The sequence below is a fragment of the Chroicocephalus ridibundus genome, chromosome 3 (assembly GCF_963924245.1).
Source record: "Chroicocephalus ridibundus chromosome 3, bChrRid1.1, whole genome shotgun sequence".
NCBI lineage: Eukaryota > Metazoa > Chordata > Aves > Charadriiformes > Laridae > Chroicocephalus > Chroicocephalus ridibundus.
The window spans coordinates 78,323,168-78,348,149 of NC_086286.1; the positions used below are offsets into that span (position 1 = coordinate 78,323,168).

A 24,982-nucleotide genomic window follows, 5' to 3' on the forward strand; every position below is an offset into this window, starting at 1 on the left:
ACAAGAAGAGTGGCTGGATTCAAGTGTTTGAGCTTTCTGTTGAAGCTATACAATGAGAGATGAACAACAAACGAACCTGTGATGCTAAAACCGAGAAAGACCTTATAGTTTTTATTCTGCTCACTCAGACCTCTTTATTTGAATATGCATTGTTCAAGCTTTTAGGAAAACTGAGATTTCTCAAGGTTTAAACTTCAAGAGAAAGTTTTAAAATGTATTTTGGAACGTTATACTTTTTGAGACTTGACCTTTATACTTCTGCCTTTAAGATTTTCTCCATAACCACTCAAACACAAACTTTTATTTTAATAGGACCTTCACATGCCATTATTTACTGACACCAGATACTCATACCCTAAAACAACTTTGGTGCTAAGGATTTTCTAATATAATGGTTTTGGCTAGCAGTACTGCAACTCTTGTGCCTTGTCACCTTTATCCCTGCATTTAGTGTAGTCGACATATGTCCAAACCTCGCTTCCCTCAGCAGAGGCATGACTACTGTCCTCCAGATGATCGAGATGATTGGGTGTCAGGAGGATGGGGCCAGGCTCTTTTCAGTGGTGCCCAGGGACAGGACAAGAGGTAACGGGCACAAACTTGAGCAGAAGAACTTCCACCTAAACATGAGGAGGAAGCTCTTTACTCTGAGGGTGGCAGAGCACTGGAACAGGCTGCCCGGAGAGGTGGTGGAGTCTCTGTCTCTGGAGACATTCCAAACCCACCTGGACGCGTTCCTGTGCAACCTGCTCTGGGTGACCCTGCTCTGGCAGGGGGGTTGGACTAGTTGATCTCCAGAGGTCCCTTCCAACCCTATGATTCTGTGATTCTATGAGGCCATTTCACTCGGAGGAGCAGAGTGATGCACAGGCACCCCTGTGCCAGCCCAAGCAACCTTCTGCTGATGAACTCCAGGTGATGTTCATGGATGGAGCTGGGTGCCCGTCTCCTAAGCTGATACCAGTCATGGTTGTTGCAGTCACACTCTCCCTCTGCCCTCATAAATGTGTTCTTCCCTTGCACTAGCACCAGGGCTTCTCTGATCCCCTCATGAGCCACCTAAGGAGGCTGGAAACAGAGCAAAAGCATGCGGTGGTCAGACAGATCTGCTGCCAGAGCTAACCCGCTTTCCTGTGGCAAGCACTAGAGCCTGCCCAAGGGATGGACGGGAACCACTGAGTAGGGGCAGGGGGAGAAGTGCCCTGATCCACACTGCATTTCCCCAGAGGCAAAAACCACCCAGAGGCTGTCCCACGTTGGCTGTAGGCTGACCAAAAGACAGGATGGTACCAAAAAAGGTGCCCAGGTCTATTAGGAAGCTGCTCCAAATAGAGTTTTTCTTGAGTTAGTTTTCATCGGGGTTATTGCCCAGTTATTGGCTTAGTTTAGGACAAAGGAGCCCCCCTCCTGCTACAGGAATAGCAGGCAGGACCGCCACCTACCCCTTTCCAAGAGAAGCCTGCACTTAGGTTGGTTTAAAACAACCATGGAATTGCATTAACCTAATTTAGAAGAATAGCTTACAAAAAAAAAAAAAAGAGGATGGCAATATTTAAATGACAGGGGGCATGCACCTGACCTGCCAGTGCTGCTGTGCTTGGAGCCACGCTTGAAATCCCACTTCTGCAGACAGATGACTGCTCCCTCCCTTGTCCTGCGTGCAGCTCCTCCGTCCTGCTGCCAGCAGGTCCGGTTGTCTGGCTGCTGGCGCGTTCCGCTTCTCCCAGTGCTCCCCTCTGACCTGCTCCCCGAGCAGCAGCCAGCTCCAGCTTTGCCCCAGGCTGTGAGCAGACAGGAGAGGTCAGAGAGGAGAAACGGAGGCTGCTGCCAGGGAGAGGACAGCCGAAAAGAGGGAGGAGGAGATCAGTGCAGAAAGCCTCTCTCTTGGCAGCAGGCAAGGCAGGGGCCCTGGAAATACAGTACTGCACACAGGGGACAACAGTCACAACCTTCGTCCCCTGCTCAGTAAAAAAAATGGGGATTAGGTGTTTGTCTGTGTCCTGAACATCCCACCAGGGAACACATGCATTACTCTCCTGCCACCGATGCTTCTCCCCAGTTGAGGTTCCAGCTTCAGAAAATCCCACCAACCACCACAACCTGCTCATCGCTCAGCAATGGTTTCGCATTGTGACTTAAGACCAAAGGTGGACTGCACACTTCAATAATTCTGTGTAGTGTGTCCCCATGTTGAGACCAAAGGCCCCATGCTCTCCTGAGGAGGTAAGCAGGACCCTGCGCTGCCTCTTGGTCCTGCTCAGCTCATCCAGAGCCTTTCCCTAACCGGTGAAACCAAGGATGTGTCATGAAATTTCCCAGCTGGCCTGTGCCGAGCTGGGAGAGAGGCTAGGACACAAAGTATAGATTTACAGGAGTAATTCTTTTATTCATGCACATGACTTGTCCCAGCCAAACTGGGGCACCCCAACTATGATTTCATGCAGGGTTCTCATACCCTTCAAACATTCAGGTCCAATACCATTTGACTAATCACTAACACCCACACTATCAAGTACTAATTGTAGTAAAACTTGGCAAAGCAACTCTATTTTTGCAGCATTCTTGCTGCTTGGCTATTGATCCAGACATCCCCGGAGTCAGCCTTGACAGAGTTACTTATCTGTAGCACCAGACGATGCTGGGAGGGTTTCAAAGACATGTCAGAGGGGTTAGGATGCTGGTGTAATCTTGGCTGTCCAGGGGTATCCTTTATCTTTCACAGACAGCTCTAACCTTCCACAAAGCAAAGTCCTCACTTCCAGGACCAGGCTGTCCTTTAGTTTGTTTTACTTAAGCATGAGCAATACCCAAGTCTCCAGGAAAATTCCACTGCCTCGTGGTATTACAGTGTATAATGTGAACTGATGTATATATTGTTATATATGTAATATATATATTTTATATACGTATAAAAAAGCAAGTTACTAGCTCCAAGGAGACCTTATAGCAGCCTTCCAGTACTTAAGAGAGCCTACAGAAAAGGTGGGGAGGGACTCTTTATCAGAGAGCGTAGTGATAGGAGGAGGGGTGATGGTTTTAAACTGAAAGAGGGGAGATTTATGTCAGTTATGAGTAAGAAATTCTTTACTCCGAGGGTGGTGTGACACTGGAACAGGTTGCCCAGCCTGGTTGTGGATGCCCCATCCCTGGCAGTGTTCAAGGCCAGGCTGGATGGGGCTTTGAGCAGCCTGGTCTAGTGGGAGGTGTCCCTGCCCATGGCAGGGGGGTTGGAACTAGATGATCTTTAAGGTCCCTTCCAACCCGAACTATTCTATGATTTAATAACTTCCGCACTATAAAGACGCCGGCGCCAGCCCCACGCCCGTGCCGGGGCACTGACCCACGCCCCGCGGGGCAACCCCGCAGCCCCCCGCGGGGCCGGGACGAGGGACAAGGCACTGGGACTGGGGCAGGGGCAGTGACGGGGGCAGGAGCAGGGGCAGGGACAGGGGCAGCCCCTCCCCGGCCGGCCCCGCTCGGGGCGGGGTCTCCCAACTTTCGGCGGCGGCCGCGGGGCCCGTCCCGCCGGCGGCAATGATCCCTGCGGCGGGGCGGGGGGGGCGGCAGCGCCGGCCAGGGCGAGCCCCCGCCGCCATGCCCAAGGAACGGCCGCTCTGGCGGGGCCCGGCCTTCCGCCTCTGCCTGCTCTCGGCCGCCCTCTTCCTCTGCCTCCAGCTGGGCATGAGGCGATCATGGTGCCCGGAGGAGAAGCCCCGGGCAGCGGCGGCGGTGGCGGGACGGTCGCCCCCGCCGTCCCGCGGCACTGAGCGGCAGGCGGCGGCGGCAGCGGCGGGCAGGCGGCGGGTCACCTACGTGCGGAGCGGGCGGCGGGGCAGCGCCGGGCCCGCCTGCTGCCCCCTGCAGCCCCCGGGCGGCCGCCGCAGGAAGGTAGGGAGGGCTGAGGGGGGTGGGAAGCGCCCGCCGCGTCGCGATAGGAGCGGCGCTGCGTCGTGACCGGAGCGGGGCCAGGGCGTCCCCTCTCCCCGCCTGAGGCGGAGGTGAGGGTGAGGGGGCTCCTGGGGCGTGTGGCCACTGGGGGACAGCCGACGGGAGCCCCGGCTCGCAGGTGTGGCCTCATCCCATCACTGAGATGATGTCGGTACCTGAGAAGAGGTGACCGGCCGGTGTCGTGAGGTGAGGTGGTGGCATGGCGGCCTCCTCGGAAACTCATCGCGTGGTCAAGAAGTGCCCTGAGGGGCGCTGCTCGGCTGCCGTCAAGGTGGAGCCGGCTGGTGTGGGGCTGAAGAAGGTCAGACCTTGGTCATAAAGGTAACCTTGGCCCAGAGCCCACCAGGCTTGCTCGGCAGGCTGAAACGCCCCTGGCAGGAGCAAGCTTGGGCAAAGTTCTTGGCCCTTGGCATTCTTGGCACTCAAAACCCATTTAATTCGCTGAAGGCCATCAAGAAGTGTGTCTAAGACGTGGTCTGCATGAGAACTAATGAATTAGTTAACAAGTTGGTAAATGGACCTGCAATTAGGTTCAGACAATGGTAATGACTTTAAAGCTTTTTGGAGATGTGAGAGCCGTCATCAGCATCTGGAGTTCCGGAAGAGCGAGGAGTGCCAGTACCAACCTCTTCCCCCAGTTAGCCGCGTGTGTGACCAGCAGCAGGATGCTGCCTTCTTCACCCAGCTCCACCCCCTCTTTGGTTTTGGCAGGTGCCAGTCTTTTAGGAATCACTTATAGTTTCAGGTGTTTATTCTGTTGAGGTTTCTTTGCAGTCTTTCAAGGGGGACAAGCCATCTTTCAAAGGCTGGGAAAGAGTAGTTTGTCACTTCTTTAGAGGCCCTGCTGTTGGGGTGCAGGAGTAATGGTCTGTGTAGATAATTGAAGAAGCTAGAATGACCGTGAAGAGGAGCAAATGGGATTTTGCTAGAGATGGGACCAGCTTTCTGGTCAAAGTAAATAACTGTTCCTGATGTTTGCCTTGACAAGAATAAAACCAGAGCTATCTGTTGAATGTCTAAACTTTCTACTGTTCTTAAACTGAAGTTTTATTTGGGTTTGCTCCAACTCCCTTGGTGAAGAGACCTCTTGCTAACATCCAGACCACCATCTGAGCAGGTGTCCTGTGATCACAGGGTCTCATTTGCAAATCTGCCTTCTTTTCTTTGCCTGTGTGCCCCCAGTAATTTATTTTTTTTTATATAAGGAGGAGGTGGACAATGAACTCGTGTATAGTTTGAATTTTAAATTCACCTCATCTTCCATGGGGAGTTGTGATGGAAAAATAGAACTGCTATTTTCTGTCCCTGGTTTTCTGAAAGGTTTAGAAGGAGAAATGAGATAATCCCTTACTTCCTTCACCACTGTAGCAACGATGAGGACAAAATCATTGTCACATATTTCTTCAGCGTAATGACTATGTGGCATCCTCATGTGTGGTGGTATTGATACCATGTTGATGCATCCAGTTCTTGCAGTGTCAGTTTTTGTGGTTTTTGTTGTCAGTGCCATGTTACTTGATGTTCTGTTAAAGCCCAACTTGTAAGTGATTGTAATTATGGAGTAAGTTCAGCATTCACGGAGGGTAAAAATTGTAATCATGTGGATTCAGATGGTTTCTTGAAAACATGTGCAAAAAACAGGAGGCAAAAGTAAAGCATATCCTCATTTGTTTAATGATTTTTCAGGAAATCCTAGTGGAGAAGTAGCATCAGGAGAGGCCGCTCGTCGTAGCGGAGAACTGGCTGCGCCTTGTGGTGTTGGAGAGCTCTGGAAAGCCCACAGCGCGTTTCGGTGTGTCTCTAGGTGAAGTGTGTGAAACATCGCTGCTGCGGTTTGTGGTGTTTGGCACATTGCTGCTGAGGTCTCATTTGAATCCCACTGATTAAGTAAAATGCAAATATTACTGAATATAATATAGGGTGGAGTTGCCAGGTTAAGTTTGAGACCATCAGGTGTCTTCCGCGTTCAGCTATTTGACTTGAGTATTGTTGCTTCAGGCTAAGAAAACCTACTCAAAGTGAAGATAAGGCTTTGGAGGCAGTGGGAGTGAAATTCTGGGAATTACTGGTTTTGAAATAGAGTTGCTAAATAGAAATGGGGAGTGGGGAAGAAGTGATGAGAAAATAAAGTAGAAGTGGTCTGAGTACTGCCATTTTTTCTTGTGGATCGTGCATGATGGCTAAAACAAAACTAGTGGGTGAATTATTTTGGTTTTATATTTGATTTTTGTCATCGGGAAACGTATTTGACTTCAGACTGTTTTAAGACAAGACGGGGGCTCTTATCAGAAAAAGACGCTTAAATTGGTGATCTGTGGCTTCTAGCAGCAGCTCTGGAGAAAGGCGGCAGCGTGGAGCCACTGCCAGGGCAGAGTCGTGGCGTGTGGAAATGCTGCCTGGGGGAGAGGGACGGGCTCCCTGCTGTTCCAGGCTGGGATTGCCTCTTGCTGTGGGTTTTATCTGCTTTTGTGTCTTATATCTGTCCGTAAGCCACTGTCAGTCCGTTTTTGAAGCCTGCAGAGGCTTTCAGGTATATTTTTTTTTTTTCCCCCCTGCTGCTGATTGTGGTGGTGGTGGTGTTGGAATATGTTGCGATAAGTGAGCCAGCAGGATGGCAGTAACGAAAAATCAGCGTGGCCAGACTTTGCTCTGTTTTCCTGGTGCCACTTGGTTATAACTCTGCTCACACTTACATCACTGAGTTACTGCAGAAGACTGATGAACAGAGTGTTTCCACAGGTCTGGATGAATATCTTGCTTTGTAGCCGCATGAAAAAATTGCAAAAAACATGCAGGGAAATTATCTCATGCCTACTTTGAATCACTACAAAGCTTCTTGAAGAAGAGTTGTGTTATTTCCCAAACACAACTTCAGTCAAACAACTAAGAGCACCAAAAGGGGAGAAATAAAGGAATAAAAAAAAAAAAGACCCAGATATGATGGGAAATACTCCTCCATAAATGGCCCTTGCATCTGCTGGGAACTGCCTGTGCTGTCCTGCGCTTTCCCTGGCTGCTGGTAAATCTCCGTGTCAGTGGAGAGAGTGACTGTGTGGCAGGTGGGAGGGTTTGACCACAACGGTTACAAGTGTCGGTTTGTGCCTTAAGATGCGCACATAAAAATTGCTGACGGAAAGCAGCAGGGAATAAAGTAATTTAGCTGTGTGACGGCTCTGGGAGCTGCCGGAGCTGCCTGTTCTGGTGCCTTTGGGAGCTGTGTTGCTCCCAGCTGTTTTGCTCCCGGTGGAGCTTACCAAAAAGCAGATGCTGTTGCTCTTGCTGACAAATAATAAACAAAATTCGTCACTGGGAGCATATGGTGGTCTTCTTCAGATGAGCAATGCGTTATGCTGCAAATGTAAAGCAAATGGAAGTTTGTAATCCCATTTGTATTTTGGTGGGAGTGCTTAAAACTGCCTTGTTGATAATAAAATGCCCAACTACATTTATAAACTGTGATTCTAAGTCCCGGTTGTGTTAAGCACTAGTCTGATAATGTATGGAACAGATAAAACCTCCAGCTACATGGAAACACAGAATTTTTGCCACATGTACCTGCTCTTGCAATAGTTGTTAGTGAGGTCTGCACCCACACAGCGCTAGAGACACGTGAGGTGAGTTTTAAATTTTATTGTAGGATGTGATGGTAAAAAAAATAATAATAATTTTGTTGCATTTGGAATTTGAAATAACAGCAAATTCTTATCACAGTGACTGCAATAAGAAGGTTATGTTGGCTCCCGTGCTCTGAAATGCTCTGAAATCCCATCAGGTTCAAAATAACCTCATGCAATTTAGCGTTACATTATTGCTCAGATTTTACTTAAATTATACATTTGGTTTTTAATTTTAAAATGACAGTGCCACTTATGTTTATGTTAGTGATACGTAGGGCTTACACAAAGAGTCCTTGTTAATTCTTCTACAAATCTGGTAAAAAAAATACCGCAGGTGTTTTCATTGTCTTATCAGTATGTATAGTGTTTTCAAGCTGACTTCATGTCTTTAAAAATCTGGTAAACTTTGGGCAGGAAGTTCCTCTGATGAGCAGGAGCCAAAATTCTTGGAGAAAACTTGGTTATTCTGAAGTCAAATGTATCCGTCTGTTTTTCCGTATCCCACGGTGTAATAGCTGGCCCATGTTGGATTGGGACTTAACTTTTATAGCCGTTTATTCATTATGTATGCCTGGAGCAATGTTTTAACGTTACAGCAAAGTTGAACATGACAGCGCTTTGGAAGCTGTGCAGCGAGTCACATCGGGCTGTGTTTAAAGGAGCAGATTTGCCCAGGCTGAGCCAGAAGAAGGGGCAGCAGCATGGGACGAGGCAGCGTTTAGGATTTCTTGGTGAATTTAAACCCAGAGCTTGTTCCAGGCACCTCACCTGTGTACCAGACATGACAAGGTTTACAGCGTTCTCTAAATGCTGCACTGAGGAGTGAATAGCATCCCAGCTTTGACAAAGTGAGTTGCAGCTGTGATTCTGTTACAGAAGAGTGTGATGCTGAAGAGCTGAATATTGGTTATCCTTTTGAGTGTTCCTACTTTTGGGCACCTCCTTTAACCATAGGTAGACTGGAGAGGCTGGAGAGAGTCTCAATGGGAGGAAAAAGGCATTAAGAAGTGCAGGAAGGCAGGCCTGCAGGGAAAGCCTGGCAGAGCTGCTACTTGTTTTGAATAGGGAAAAGTAGGTTTTGAGAGGAATGTGCCAAGACTCTTCAAAGTGGAAAAAAAAATAATTTTTTTTGAAGGACATAATGAGCGATTGTTCCCAAGGTCCGCTGCAAGTAGGACAAGAAGTAACTGGCTTAATTTTCAGGCAAGATATTAGGAAAATCTTTTAACACTATGGTTGAGTAAGCAGTGGAAAGGCTCCCTAGAAGAAACGTGGACTTTGGGTAGCCACACAGGGAAGGTCTAGCTATCCTTAGTTGTGCTTCAGGGGAGGGAGGTAGGGTCCAGTCAGCCTTCTGAGGTCTCTCCATCTACATTCACCTGCTCTGCAATTAGAGAAGCAGTCTGGCAGGTACAGCGTGATTAGCCATACTGGAATTTAGCCTGAACAATGATCTAACATCAATGTAATAAAAAAGAGGTAATGGAGTCTTTAAAGACTGTAAGTGATCCTTGCACTGTCTTAATACCTCACTAGAGAGACCGAACCCCATCGTAATTGTCCTGTGGTGACTTAGTGGACCTCAGAGGAACTTGACAACTTTTTCCCTCCAGCACTTGGAGGTCTCTGGCTAAATATAAACCAACCCAAAGCTGCTTAGCTTGTAAGATTAGCACAAGGCAGGAGCTTGTGGCTTCAGGACATGAGTATCTGGGAACAGCTGTGAGAGCCTTGCTTGGTTTTTGTTCAGATATTCGGGCTAATGGCATAGGCTGAGAGAGTTTAGGTATTGTGTTTGGAAGAAAAGAACAAACTTCTATTGACAGCAGTTTTCAACAGCAGGCAACCAAATCTGGGGAGAGGCAGCTAGCTCTGCCTCTAAACGGGGGCAGCTGAGGCACCGGAAGGTACCCAAGCACAAGAATCCTTCTCTAAGTAGCCAAGCAAGGGCAATACTGGCCTTTCGCTGTATTTTAACTGCAAAGGAAATGTGTTTATGGTAGACCGTAAAGAGGAGATGGTGATATTGTTTCTGACAGTGATGTCACTTGTGAGATTGTGAGGTAAATGATCACTCAGAATAACCTTGATTCTTACACACTTTTTATTACCTAAAATAAGTTCTTCGTTCATGAATTTTTGAGTAGCAGCTGGGCAGTATTATCCTTCAGAAAGTCATTACAGCTTTATGAGACTTAATTGTATCCAACAATATAGATTTCTTTCAAATAGCTAGTCAAGGCTTTCTTTCAGCATATAAAGGCAGGGGGATAATATTTTCTAGATAACTGTGGCACAGAAAAAAATGTTTTTCAGGGTATATGAGCTTTCCTGCATAAGGACATAACCCAGGGACCGAAATAGTAATTTCTTCTGCAGATACCTTGCTCCATGATGGCTGCTGCAGTTGTGCTATCTTTTTCTTGAACCAGGCTAGATGGTCCACAGGCCTTTTACAAAATGTGAATCCTTTATACCTGTGGTAGCAGGTGCAGGAAAAAAAACGCTTTTTTTGATCCAGCACCGTTTGCTGACTTCAGCTCAAACTGTAGAAGGGGACTGCTATGTGGGAAAGTGACCCACACTGCCCTCCTGCCCACATGGTGATGCTCAGAGAGTGGCTGAGCAGCTCAGGACGTGGCCTCTGTGTTCCACTAAGGGGCAACAATTCGGTCAACAGGTCCTCTGCTCTCACCTCTTTCTTCACCCCTCCATGGTTCACTGTGTTTTGGGTGCTGGATTGGGTTGCCTGGTGTACTGCTGGTTATCAGACCTTATTAGCAGCGAATGAACGAGCAGGGCTTGCCTTCACATTCTGTGTAGGTGCTCGGAGGAGGAAGGATGTCTCCTGCAGGAGAGCAGCTGTCAAGCAGGAGGTGGGAGGAGGTGAGTGCTGGTACGAAAGTCAGTTGCACAGCAAGTCAGTCTTGTCATGGGAAAAGAGCAAGAGTCCCTGAAACGCAGAAATTTTGACAGCCTTGAAGAGAATGAGCAGAGTTAGTACCAAAAATCATCTTTTGTCACGTTTCATGTTTTATATGAGAAATAATAGAAGTGAGGACAGTTTTGAACATGTGGCTTTCCTTATTCCAGCAGTTCTCAAGGTGGACAATCTTTTCTAAAACTTCCCTCTTTGGAAAGAGAAGAGGACAGAAAGAGAGATCTGGGACAAGTAAAATTCTCCCAGGAAGCCTTAGGGTTTTTCTTCTGCATCTCTGACCTTTAGCTGCTTTCTTTTGAGACAAATATTTAACTTTGTCGCTAGTAAGATTTTCATCCCAGTTTGTTCAGTCAATTTGCACCAACATTTACCCATCCAGCCAGGCAGTTAAGAGATGTGCATCTGCTTCAAAGCTGCACGGAGTTGCTGCCATGCCAGATGTAGAATTTGGAGGCTTAGATAGCGTTAATGAGGGTCCTCTAGTCTTCACACAAGCAGTTTGGTTTGGTTGTGGTGGACCATGCTGTCCTCCTCCTGCAGACTGTTAGTGATGGCTGTCACTCACAGCGCAGCTTAGATAAAATACTTAACGTGTAGGTGAGAAAGTCCGTGAGAAGCACGGCTAATCTTTGATGGCATCTGCAGCAGCCCCCCCTTATTGCTTGTTCTAATATTAACTTGGAGCTGTGTTTATCTTGGACGGCCGTTCAGTGCTCCAGAGCTGTGTGCAGTGGATGCGAGTCATTTAATCAACTCAAGTGGCGTCGTAGCTAGGAGATACGCACCAAGATGCTTTTGTGTGTGATGAAACGTTGTCCAGAGCCCTTCTGTGCTGTTGAAGTCTAAGATCAAATGTTCACTGGAATAAGTAAAAGTGCGTGTGGGGGGAAGAGATTTGATTTAATTTTTCTTTTAATTGTATTGCATGTATGTCCTGAAATCTATAACAAACATTACTCCTCCTGATGTTGTTTATGTTACTGTTTCTCTGTACAAGAGTGACAGGGTGACACGCTGTCCTATTTCGAGTCTAAGGGTAATAGAAACCATGTGCGCACATGGACTGATGCCTTGGGTAACGGAGAGATGAAAGCCATGATTTTGAACTTGCTCTTACGGCAACAACTTGTTCACTTTAAGCAGATGGCTGAAACGTTCCCAGCTGTTTGTGCAGTACTAAGTGGAAGAGTTTTGATCTTCAATGACACATGTTTTCCCCTGCCTGATCTTCTGTCCCATCTTCAGCAGTCTTGCTTTTAAATGTGGCATCAGGCTCAGGTGCTATCAAGAAAAGTGCTGTTTGTGAGGTGCTCATGGACGGCACTGTCAGGGAATGAGTGGACGGGGTGTCCTTACGTGACTGCTGACCCCTTGAAGAGCACAAGTCCTGGGTCTGGCTCTGGGGGAACCCGTTGGTGGTTGTTTTGCTTGTTTTTTCATTTTTTGCAACATTTAAAAACTAGACCTGTAATTTATGTCCTCCCTGACACACGTGTAAATACGATAAATAAACCTTTCCTTATGTCTTTGTGCAATAATAAATGTAATAGTTCCAGCAGCTGTTGCCACATACACAGAAACCTTGTTTCTCACCCAAGTCTGTACGCTCTGCAGACGGGAGCAAAATTGCTTTGCAGTGTTCTTCGAACGTCAGTACCACAGAACTATTTTGGCTTTGCAGATCCCTTGTGAAGAACGTCCTTCCTGCTGCCACCTCTCCCTGTCATGCAATGGGGGCTTCTCTTGTCTCTGGGAATATAGAACCAGGAGGACTTTTCAGTGAGCCGTTGGCTTCTGAAGTCTCTTAGGATTTTCAGGTCAAGCCAACTGCTTCTGATTTTACGCAGAAAACCTTTGGGCTCACACGCTTGTTGCAGAAGGAGCTAACCAACAGCTCATTTAACAAGTGACTCACATTACTTTGGGTTCCACTTTCTGATAGATTTCGGGTGCACTGCTGTAGGTTTTTCTGGAAGTGACAAAATTCTGGGTCATTTCCAGGGCTGACCTTGTGGCTCCCGCAGACTGAAGGCATTGAACCCTCTGCTCTTCTTGGTGTGTGGAAGACAAACTTCGTGGGCCTTGAGAGCTTAGCAGGGAAAGGCCTGCAAAGAGTCAGTTAGGCAACTCACCTCTCTTAGGGATATTGCTAAAATAGTGGATGCTCTGTGCTCTTGCTACTAGTTTCGATGAGGTAATAAGTCACTATTTTTTGAGTATCTGTGACAGGGTGGTCTGCTGGGAAAAATTAACCTAGATGAAAAGTAAGCAAAGAAGCAAATATGGGTGATGTGCCAGGAGCTGGACCTGGTTGGGAAATGTGTGCTGTTGAAAATGGTGTTAGAACCAGCGAAGGTTGGCATGGGAGAGTTGCCGTCACTACTTTAACCTCCCCAGCTTTTCCCCATCCATCCCCAGCCCTCTTCCTCATTCCTCTCCTAACAGCTAGCTAAGTCAAATAATTAACTGGGAGCTTCAAAGTCAGTGCCCTTTATTTAGCATCCTCTTTCATATTTTACAAAGAGACAGTGTTTGAAATGCTAGGGGGAAGAGATGGTAATGTCTATTGGTATGGCATGTAGTGTTAAATAATACTTGCCACTTAGAAGCCTAAAAATGATAAAAATCAGCTTGAAATCCTTCCTGCTCCCTGAACAGTTGACGGCAGTAGTGGAGGATCGAGATTTATCCCAGAGATGAACGCTGTAGGGTAGGAGCTGCCTGAAAAAAACCCAAAGGAAAATAAAATTTGTTAATACTGATGTTGTGTCTCTTTTTGGGCTTTCCGCATGGTTGTTCTGCGGCACTGAAGCTTTCAAATAAGTGAACTTTGTTTCATCCTGAATAGAGCAAAGCAATGGTATCTTGTTCCTTTTCTCTCGCTCTTTTGAGAAAATTAGACAAGAAGCAATTATGTGTCAATTGGCTGCTGCTGAGCTGATGTGTTTCTTGTTAGATGTCTTGATTAATGGTTTGATCTTGCAATTATTATTCGTTATGAAATCTGGGAATTCTGGGTACATCAGGAGCTCTGGGTCAAACCATGTAGCTGTTCAGTGCCATATTCTCTATAATGCCCAGAATTAGTAATAAAACATTGGAAAATGTCCTTAACTAAAGAGGATGGTGCATATTTACCCAAGCCCATCCTCCACGGGCTTATGATACTTGGGTCTATACTTGTCTTGAACAAAAACTATTTCAAAATTGTGTGCTTTGAAACAAGCTTTATTTTCTTCTTTACAAATTGGAAAATAAACGTATTGTCTTGTGCTTAAAATCCTAACAACTTGTATGCCAGCTCTTGTTCCCTTTCTGGACATGGGGAACTGATTCCCCAACACGCTGTTTTATTTTGCTTGGAAGACTTTTGCATAGCTCTAGACTAAGGGCAGTAATATGTAATCATTTAAAAACCAGAAAGGGAGTATGTGTGTAGACATTTAAAGCTAGTATACATTTCATTCTGTGGAGCTCTGTTACCTTGCTTTATTAACTAAAGCTTGTATGAAATAAGGAGTTGAAGAAGAAGAAAGTGAAGTTTGGCTTTCTAAGTCTTCCCTGGCTATCCAGTAAAACTCAGTATGATCAAGTAATCAAGTGAATGTTGGATCGGAGGGAGCATAGAATCTCTAAGCACTACGTCTACCCATCTTTTAAATACCTCCAGGGATGGTGCCTCAACCACTTCCCTGGGCAGCCTGTTCCAATGCTTGAGAACCCTTTCAGTGTAAAAATTTTTCCTAATATCCAGTCTAAACCTCCCCTGGCACAACTTGAGGCCATTTCCTCTTGTCCTGTCACCTGTTCCTTGGGAGAAGAGACCGATCCCCACCACTCTACACCCTCCTTTCAGGTAGTCATAGAGGGCGATAAGGTCTCCCCTCAGCCTCCTCTTCTCCAGGCTAAACATCCCCAGCTCCTTCATCCGCTCCTTCATCCACTCCTCATAAGACTGATGGAAGCCCCTAGGTACTTATTATGAATATTTTCCATTTTACCTTAGGTTTTACATTGTGAAATCTAAATACCTGTAGAATTTACTCAGCCTTTCTGTTTACCCATGGATAAGAATTAATGATACTTTACTTGCAGATGCCTAGTGACAAATACTGCCCTCGCCTGCTCCCCTGGCACAGAAGGTCCAGCTGGTCCTTGCCCAGGAGGGGCAGATGAAGGGGAAGGGATTTTCTGATGCTTCAGATCTCCCTTTAGGCTGGAAGGTGTGGTGGACCATTTCTGTTTAGACATTTGCACTCCACTTGGATGAGAGGGAAAACTGCGCAAGTGTCAAATGCTTTTATTTGTGTGAAAGCATTAAGTTTTACTTTAAAGCACCTTCTTTTTCCACAGTTTTTAGCCTCAGGCAGAGCCTGCTGAAGTCAGTGGATAGGCTGCCAGAGGCATCCTTATCTGTAAATCACAATTAGAGTGCTGGAATCTTTGCAAAATAAACTCGGCTTATCTAGCTAGCTGAGTATTTACTGATGAATTCTGTTTGTTGCACGCTGTGGTTTGAATATTGCAGTGAAATCAACCTAGAGCAAAATAGCTTCCCCCCCTCCACATTGTATGGATTATGACATCTGCCATATTTTCTCAACCAAAGCACTTCATTTAAAGCAGTTATGAATACAGGTTGAAACCGTGACCTTGCCTCTGCTTAGCTAAAGTCTGAATTTGACGAGCAGTGACCAGTAGTTGCTGTATCTGTTTCTTGCTGTTATCCTTAAGTGTTGGCAAAGGCATGCAGGCACTGGAAATAATTCAGCTGATTGAGTTTCATGCTGCTTAAGCAGTTTGAAGAATTTGCTTCTATAAATTTCAATCTGTTCTGGCTCCTGGTTTTATCTCCATCAGATATAAATTATCACGCTGTCAGCCTCTGGATAGCACTGGAATGCTGCTGCACAATTTATTTATTTTATTTTATTACCATAGCAAAGAAATCCCACTTGACTGTTTTTAAAGCCGTGTGTCTCTTCGCAGAGTAAAATCAATCTCTCTTTTAATAACTGTGTATTTCTCCCTGATGTTGCTGGGATTTCCAGTGGCAGAGCTGTCAGCCTTTGGTGACCTTTGAAGGTCCGAGGAGGAGTTCCCGGTGCAACGCTGCCCTTTCCTACCTCTGCAGCTCCCAGCTCCTTTCGTCACAGTGGATTTTTTCCCCAGAGGTAGTGAGGGGTGGTAGTTATGCTATGTAAATAATAAATTAGATGCAGTGCTTTTCGCATTCATAAGTGCCTACAAAATAGTATTTTGGCAAGTGTTCTGAAAGATGAGCTTCCTGTAAGTCACAAACCTGCACTCAGGCTGAAGCCCAGGTCTACCAGTGAATTTAGGGGAGGGGTGTCCACGATGGTTAATTTAAACCAGGTAAGCCATTTCCCAATACCCATTTCTTATGGAAGTCAGGGTTTCGATTTGAATTCAATGGAGCATTAGTCCTCTAAATTCCTTTACAAATCTGGCCGTGTCATGTTAGTTTTGGAAGCTGCTCTTTATTTTTCCAAAGCCATTTCTTAGTTCTTAAAGGGGTATAAATTCTGTCACTTAAAGTCGGTGCCAAGCATCCTTTTTTTTTTTTCCTGCGTATGCTTTTCTTATGAGACGCTTGTTTGGGGGAAAAGACACACAACTGAAAGCGTAGTTGGAGAGAGCTTGAGTGTGGGCTTTGCGTGTGAAACGTGGAACCTCCCAAGGCATCGAAGCTGTTGGTGTTCTGCGTGGAGGTTGCCAGCACGGCTTGCCTGTGGGTTAGGCCAGCAGTTCCCTCCTGAGCCTGAGAGCTGTGATTTGTGTGTGTGTGGCTCCATTTCATACCGTCAGGTGGGAAATCAGAAGCAAAAGGAGCAGAAAATAAACATGAATATTAACAAAAGGAGAGCAGAGGTGAAAGGCTTGGTGATTGCTGCCTTTCCAGGGGTTGTTATGTATGCATGTTCAGGCTGATTTGCTCTACAAGGGTAAAGACTCTGTCGGTTTCAATTACCGTGCAGTGGCTCAAAGCTTTTCTAATGAGAATTGAAGTCAGAAAATTGTTTTCTTGGTTTCAGTGTAAAACTTTGCATTCAAGACGTATTGCTTTTTTCCTTTTCCCTGCTAAGCATAAGAGCATTACTTATGGTGCAAACTGCAGCCTTGGGAAGCAAGTGCTGATAAACTGCTCTCAAGCAAAGCCCTCTGGGTGATGCTCAGGGCTGCCAAAGTTGGCTCTCACAGCAATCGCATCCTGCTCCCAGGCAGACAGTTGTGTGCTGCACTGCAGAGGCTTGGAGGAGGTGATGCACAGAGAGCGAGGAGCTAGGGGAGAGTTAAGTGCATCCCAGAAGTTCCCTTTTCAAGAAAATAAAACATGCGCATCCCGATGTAAAAACACTCCTAGTTATTAAAATTCTTCATACACAAGTCATGTTGAAAACTCACTTAAATTGAAGACACCCACTTCTTAATGCAGAAAATGCTCTTATCACAGGACTGGTTTCCTTAGGCAGGGTTTACTCTGGTAAGTAGCCGTTCTGCACGGGAGTGCCTGACTGTATGCGTTATGTTGCCTATGTTGCCTGCTCATCTTGGCACAAAGCTTTTGTTCCTCAGCCTGATGTTCCACCATCAAATCTTTGGATAAGGTCATGGAGCAGATCCTCCTGAAAGATAGGTCAAAATATACTGAAGACAGGGAGGTGGATAGGGACAGCCAACATGGCTTCACCAAGGGCAAGTCGTCCCTGACTAATCCAGTGGCCTTGTACAGTGGAGCGACTGCATCAGTGGACAAGGGAAGAACTACAGATGTCATCTGCTTTGACTTCTGTAGGGCCTTTGACATGGTCCCCCACAACTTTCTTACCTCTAGATCGGAGAGATATGGATTTGATGGATGGACTGTTAGATGGGTAAGGAATTGGCTGGATGGCTGCATTCAAAGAGTTATAGTCAATGACTCAATGTCCAAGTGGAAAACAGTAACAAGTGGTGTCCTGCAAGGGTCCGTACTGGGCCCAACACTATTTGCTTTGAGCAACCTGATCCAGCAGAAGGTATCCCTTGGCAGGGGGGTTGGACTAGGTGGTCTTTAGAGGTCCGTTCCAACCCAAACCATTCTGTCTTTCTATAACAAACACACTACAGTTTTGCAGCACTGGAGTTCATCTGTGGGAGGGACTCCCTACGTGGCCTGCTTGTCCCACTGCACCAACCCAATGCGTACAGAGGATGGAGCAATCCGGTGGTGGCTGGGTATGGAGAAGGCTGTGTGCTTGTGTGCAGCGTTGTCAGAGATGCCTCTGCTTTAGATAAACTCGGAAAAGTACAAAATGGGGAAATAGAAAGATTTCCTGTATTTATTTTTTTTTCAGTTCATTGTGGATTTTATGTGGCACGTGAAAGTTTTGCTGCTGGATTGGAAGTTCTTGGTTTAGGTGGCTACAGGTCTAGATGTCAGCTGCGTTTCCCTGTGATACTCCCAATGCCTGACACCTCAGTGGGAACCCGCTGTTTATCTCTCAATATGTGTGCATATACAGAGCAGGGGAGCGTACGTAACAATTTCTGCAAGATGGTTTCTTAGGCAAAAAAAATCATATGTTTAAGAAAGCTGTGGAAGAATAGAAAATAATAGTAATCATAAAGAAAAAAAAGCAAAGAAGCAGTTCAGACATGTAGGGGATGGAATACCTATACAGCCAACACCATAGAAATTAATTCGCTCAGAGCTTTAAATATGAGTCATAGTCACTTTGTAAGCCTGTATTTTAAATTACAGCTTACTGAGCCTGTGCGTGGCCCTGCTACTTCTAAATTAACGTTGTAATGTGGCGTGTTTTTATGGGCATACCTCTTGTGAGCCCTCTTCTGTGTGATGCTGATTACATTTAGGTAAAGGGGAGCTTATGAACTGGCCTTTCTCAAGGAGGTCTTTGCTGAGGCCGAGGCATACTCGTTCTTTCCTGTTGAGGTGGGGTTTATTTTCCTTGTGCCACGTATTGCTGCTCCAAACATAAAACGTTTGGAGTTACTCAACCCTGCTGAAGAATGAAGTGCAATTAGGTGTTGCTTGAGGCTCAGAACTAAAGAATAGGCTCAGCCCCCTAAAATACAAGTTTTTCTGCAGCATGGCATGGATGATACTCTGGTCTGGGGTTCCTCTTCTGGGATGTTGAATGTCTACAGTTTAGGTGTTTCTGAGCCTGTCCTCCAGGTTTTCTCTGCAGGTCATGGAGAGACATGGATGTTTCCAGTGCATGACTCATTTTACTTATTTTAGACATCTACTCTAGAGATGAATCATTCCCTTAAAGACTCTGTCTGCCTCGTCTGTCCTGTCAAATAACTTGGCTCCCCAGCCCACTGCAGGAGCTTGGTCCCTGGTTGTCCGTACTGCAGGAATGTTTTCTTCATTCACAGCTCTCCCGTGGAGTCAATCAGCTAATTGCCTCTGAAACTAAACGTGGGTGTTTACAAGGGATCATTCACCGCCGGAGTTGCTCCATGTCGTCAGCGAGAGGAGCAGCGTGCCAGCTTTGGCCGCCTCCACCCTCAGCAGCCCTCCCACTCACCTCAGCAGGCTTTGCACTTGTTGCGTGTCCCTCATGAGGCCTGCTGGCATGTCCCGTAAAGCCAGTACTTGGGTGGGCTGCAGCACCCAGCTTTCGTTATTTAAGGAGAAAAAATGAAACAACAAGACCACTACAAAATCATTTGCTTAAGGCCACAGGTGCTCCAGAGGGAGCCCAAATAAAATGATGGCCAGGCCTTGTAAATCATATCTAGGGACAATCTACTCTTGAGCCTTCAGGAATACAATCCAGCAGATATACGTTTGCCTTGTCTGAAATTTTGCAATTGGAATCCCACCCATTGCATTTTAAACTGATAAAACCCCTGCAAAATTTCACCCATGAGCAAGCTCTGTTCTGCTGTACCCTTCCAAAAAGGGTGAGCATGGTGATACACAGAGTACAGCCAGAAGGTTTGGAGGTGAAGATGTGTATGTCATTTGTTTCTATGGCTAGCAAATATTTATGGTTATTGATGGAGTTTATTGACGCAAGTACTTTCCACTCACATTTGGTCCTGCCTCAAATGTAAAAAATTGTTGTTGTGCAGTTTAATCAGAGGATTTTATATTTTTCCCTTGATTAAGACATCTGTGTATGTATTGACAAGTCTTTTGTTTCTTCGTTGGAAGCAGTAGACTGCTTGGCAGGGCAATGAGATTCCCAAATTTTTATTTATAAACATGGCTAATACGTTTCTGTATTTTAATAGGCTGCTATAAAGGAAGGAGAATGAAAGGAAAGGGAAAAACAGTTACTGAATTAGAAAAGATGGAAGTATGGAAAACATACTAATTCCCTTTCAAATGTAAGCAGAAGGGAAGGGGGGAATTGGGCTGTTTGAATTACTGCAGTGAAACTAGGATTGATCTGGAAAGACTGCATTCATTTCTGTGTTCAAGTTTATGCTAGGAAAGCCAGAAATTTTGCAAACCTACAACTTTACACCTGCTGGTTTGTGAGCCCTTTGCACATGTTGATTTAAACTTTATATTATTATGTCAGGTTTTTAGGACAAATGATACCATATATAAATATTACAAATTATTAAGAGATTATCAGATGCTTGTCATAGATGGCTGATGAGGGAGAAAAATCTAGAAAGAAGTGGTCTCCAGAGAAAAGTCACTGCAGATTACTGTCAGATTGGTCTGAAGGAGACATCAGTCCTTATCCTTAAGTGTGAAGTACCTGGAAAAAAAAAATAAATCAGACCTTCAAATGCCTCCTAGTTTTCCTAACAAAACAATGGCATTGCCTTAAGACTTGCTTTGCTCTGTGCTTGTCTCATGTGGTGAAAATTTAGACATTGATCTAGATATCCATTACCCTCCTGGGGTAGCTGAAGTCAGTGTTTGACCAGTGCCTGTGATGAAGTCTTGCTGAAGACTGATTTTTCTTACTGTGCTAGTTTCAGGTAACGTGTCTGTAAGTGAAACAATGTAAATAGAGCGATACTTCAAGATATTCAGTATGATTTTTTTTAAGTGGCAACTTTCCAGGTACCATCATCTCTTTATATTGTGGAATCAGGATATATTGGTGTTTGGGAAACAGAGTCATGGTGTCTTGTTGGATAAGTCCTTACCATAGGGAGGTGGCACAGCGATGGAATAGCCACAGATGCAGAACGTCTGAACTGGTTTTCTGGCTTCTCCTGGCGACCTTGGGGAGGTCTGTCAGAATTTCATATCCAAAGTTGCATAATATGGACCATAATACTCCTCTGCTCCTCTTGTGTACTTGCTGTAGAAGCCCCCTGTGAAAGGAGCTGCTCCTCAGCCTGTTTTGTACAGCAGCCACAGGGACCTGCTCTTTACTCTAGAGGTTTCTGTGGTACAAGCAAGAAAATCCAAATCATGATGCCACAGCCAGGTTTGCTTTGAGTAAATAAAATTCTGAAGTCTAGAGGGGAAAAACTCAAAATAAGGAACGTGTTTATCAGGAACGAACATGATTTTCACAAAGCACTTCATTCACAGGGACTGGATGCATTTTATCTGCAGAGTTTGTTTGAGAAGGCTTACATGGAAACACTATGAAACAGGCTGAAAATTACCTGAAAAACTATAAATGAAGGCTACCGAGTTACCTAGGGAATGGCTCCTTCAGGAGGATATTTTGTGAATCCTGAACATACCCATACTGCATCACCGGAATCAGTGAGTTACCCGCTGGGAGGGTGTACCTGGTCCAAGAGATGTACTGGATTTTCACCCCTGTTCATCCTCTGTGACTCTCATTGTAATGGAGCTATTGAAATGCCCCATAGGGGTTAGGCACCGACTTCTCTAATGCGTTCGTTAGTGAATGGAAACGGGCTGCTGCTTAGTAAGGAGCCAGGAACCAAGTGTGATGTTTGAGAAGCTATTCAAAAGCATTGCCGTCAAACAGGAGCTTAGGTCTGATCTCTGTCACAAAAGTAGCATTTATGTAGTGCTCCTAAATTTAAAAAAACTATATAAAAGGTTGATCTCTTTGTGTTTTGTTTTGTAGTTTTTGGTTTGGTGGGTTGGGGGTTTTTTTGCTTTTTTTTTTTTTTTTAGTGAAACTGCATTATTGCAGTGACTTAATAGAATCATAGGATTCTATGATTCTATTAAGCCACTGGGGTTTTTGTCTTCATTTTCAGGTATTTGCTGATACATTTTGTAGTCAGTGGGAAGGCAGTTTGTCATCTTTAAGATTTTAAGAACCTGAGGGTAAGCCGCTGTGGCTCTTGGATATTGCACTCTGCTGAAAAAGAACCTCATTCACGTGGCTAATTATAGGGATTTTTTTTCTTTTTCTTCCCCATCAACTCTGTGCAGAGGGAATTCTTGGTGAATAGTGCCACAATGGCCACCCTGCAATTCCCCTACTTAATGAGCTACTTCTCACACAAATAGATTTCAGAATAACTGGGCACAGATGTTTAGGTGTGTGGTGGTGGGTTGTGGTTTTTTTTTGCCTGAAAATGATTGTCAGTCTTCATTTTCATTTCAGCTTTCAAAGCCTGTTGAAAGTGCAGCATTCCTGTCATTGCGAACGTTATTCAGCCATGTGAACTGTGACTCATTCTGAAAGATTATAGGCATTTCCCTCCCCGGCATGTACCTATCCTCCCGCTGTGAGATGTTTGCAGGTTGCCTTCTGTGCTCAGAGGGTCAGGGGGACGTGGTGCCGCAGAGCTCGCTTGCTTCCAGCCCTGTGCTATGCAGGGTATAGGAGCCCATGTCTGCTGCAGGCAGCAAGTTTCAGGGTGGGAAATGCTACTTTTGTCTGCTTCTGGGGGGAAAAAAATTTCAAAACGTGCTTTTCAGCATCTATTTACAGTAAAAAAACCCCACAAAACGAAACCAAAGAGCAAACCTTAAAAGAACAATAAATCTCATACAGCCCTCCTGGCTCATGTTCACTCCAGACTATGTTTACTTAAGCTGCGAAAATATCAGTTCATGGTATCAGCTCAAGGCAAACTCCATCTGGTCTGGTGATCTGCTTTAATCATCTTTCGTTTCTAGTTTTGCCTTCTCTTTTTCTTTCCTGCGTTCCTCTCTGGCATCAGAGGGTCCCCGCTGTCACCGTGCCGGCTCTTCTCCTGGCACTGCAGACCAGCCCTGTCCGGGGGCTCAGCACCTCACCTCTCTCATCTGCCTCCGTCCTCTGCGGTTAATTGCTATTTCCTATATGTTTTCCAGGGCTTCATTTGAGTTAAGGTCCTGTGGGGATCCTGAATGGGATTTCTGTTTGGTATTTTATTGAATGTCAATATGAACCTGTAGGGAAAAAAACCAAACCCATCCTGTTCATTATGGAAGCTCAGTTAATTGGGGATGATTAAAGGGAAGCTTGATACTACCTGCCCAGCCATAGAAGTGAGCTGTGGTGCCTGAAGATGAAAAGCCATGAGGAATCAATCTTAATTTAGTACAACTTAACACCGTGCTTGTATTTTTATCTACTTGAGGGCAAGAGATAACATGTCTAAACTTCCCAGCGTGACAAAAATGGGCAGAATTTGGAGAAGGTGGCGCAGATGGGAGCGCAGAGCCCCGTTGCTCTGCAAGCACGTGTCTGAAAGACCTCTTCTGTCTCATTCTGTCTATGTGGGAAGTGTTGCTGGAAAAGCTGACAGGATCCCCGAGGTTCGGAGCTGAGGAGCAGGGAGAGCAGAAAGCATCCACCAAAGCTGCTTCCCTGGGGCTATGAAAATGAGAAGCGGTAGGGCTATGGGCAGCCACACTGGTGTTTTTTCAGGAAAACAAAGAATTGTGATGTATCTCATCAGGCAAGTGTGGGAGAGGAAGAGGACTTTTCTCAAAGACTGCAAGCAGCTTGCTTTTCTATCAAATCTAGATTTTAAAAAGGGAAAGAGGTTGTTTGCAGAGGTTTCCTTTGGTGATTAGTGTTTGTAGTCCACGTTATTGTTTCAGCAGCAATCAAGTGGAGATATGCGATAGATATAAAATTAAAATTATTTCACTGTTTTCAGATGTTTTGCTAGAAGATTTAGTTATTCAGATCTTGGTTTCCTTTATGCGTTTCTATAAGCTAGGGCTTACTCGGGTGTCCTAGAGTAACTGTGTTGACACATGTATCCTAGATGAAGAACCCATTCTTTCTGAATTACCTACATCTGCTTTCAAAGCTGATCATGATAAATCATAGCTAGATGCTCTTTCACCGTAGTTCAAGTCCTACTTTATTCTGAAATGACTTTCATGTGTAGACAAGCCCTTAGGAAACACTTTTTGTTTGAAATTAAATCTCCTTAATTTTTTAGCCCTTGCATTCTATGCTTGTTCTGAGAAATAAATCCAGTTCCTTTAAGGTGTGTTTTGTTTTGTTTTGCGTTGCTTTGCAGACTGTAAGATGGCACATTGAACTACAGCCATGGGCAAGTCCAACTCCTTCCCTCAACTATGAGGCCTTGAGGTTCCTGAAGTACATTAGCACTTCTCAGGTAGGTTTTTTCATTTCAGTCACCATTTAGCAAACAGTTTGCCTGGCACAGGCTGTTCCCTCTCAGTTAAGGAATTAACCTCACACCAAACTATTTTTGAAACTGCTTCATTTCTGAAGTTGCTTAACCTAGCAGTGATGGTCAACATGAATGTAAGGGTTGAAACACGGGGTAGAAGGAATGCATTATTTCCTAGCTTTTTATTTCCAGATGGGTTCATGTCCTGACAGGAGTATGATATGACTGAAATTCCAGACGTGGTTCTTCTCCTGCTCTTTCTCTCTTTCTTGCTCTCTCTCAGACACAGAAAAATACAGAGCACTCTGTAGGGAGAGAACTGTGTATTCAGCCACTCCACCTCTCAATAATAGTGGGATAACCAGGCTCATTTTAGCCAAAAAGCATGCATTTGAGGCCCTGGGTAAAATAACAACAAGGCGTCGGTCTCTAAGTTGGACAAGTTGTCCCAGCGGTACCAATAGAATCCTGATATTTTAAGGACAAAAATGATGAGCTGGAAAATTAATGTTTTTATGTGCTTTTTCAAAGGTGACATTTCCAAATCCAGATTGCGTTGACAGATACTTCCAGGGTTCAGCATGTATGGGAATTGGGCCATCATGATCTAATGGAGGCCACTTCTGCACAACAGCATTTACGCATGCATTTTCTCTAATAAAAAATGGAAAAGGTGTCAGATGCCCACAGTTCCGACAGGGTGGCTGCTTTTGGTACCCAGGTCTATCAGCAATTGACCCTTGAATACAAATTTAGCTGCACCATCACTTAAGTTGGAGAATAGCGTAAAGCCTCAGGTGCTAATGTCGCTGAAACGTCATTCTCAGAAAATTCTTGGTTAATGCAATGCTTTCAGGGCTGAGACGAGATTCATTTGAAACCCGTCTAAAAATACGTTGCTGTGCTGATGGTGTGGTAACTGGGAGGGTAGCAGAGTGTTAACTTATCCTCCAGT

The 24,982-nt window shown here is 45.3% G+C and overlaps 1 protein-coding gene across 4 annotated transcripts in view; it reads left to right on the forward strand.

Moving 5' to 3' along the window:
• The first annotated feature begins 3,479 nt into the window (after positions 1 to 3,479).
• The window catches only part of METTL24 (methyltransferase like 24), a 49,406-nt gene continuing 27,903 nt past the window's right edge, over positions 3,480 to 24,982 (forward strand). The window contains exons 1-2 of one of the 4 annotated variants that reach the window (XM_063329785.1): positions 3,480 to 3,888; positions 23,911 to 24,009. In XM_063329785.1, the coding sequence (XP_063185855.1) occupies positions 3,535 to 3,888; positions 23,911 to 24,009 (453 nt within the window). In that variant the 5' untranslated portion in view covers positions 3,480 to 3,534. Of the gene's footprint in view, positions 3,889 to 23,910; positions 24,010 to 24,982 lie in introns of those variants that run through there. The other 3 variants (XM_063329787.1, XM_063329789.1, XM_063329788.1) reach the window with 3 other exon arrangements.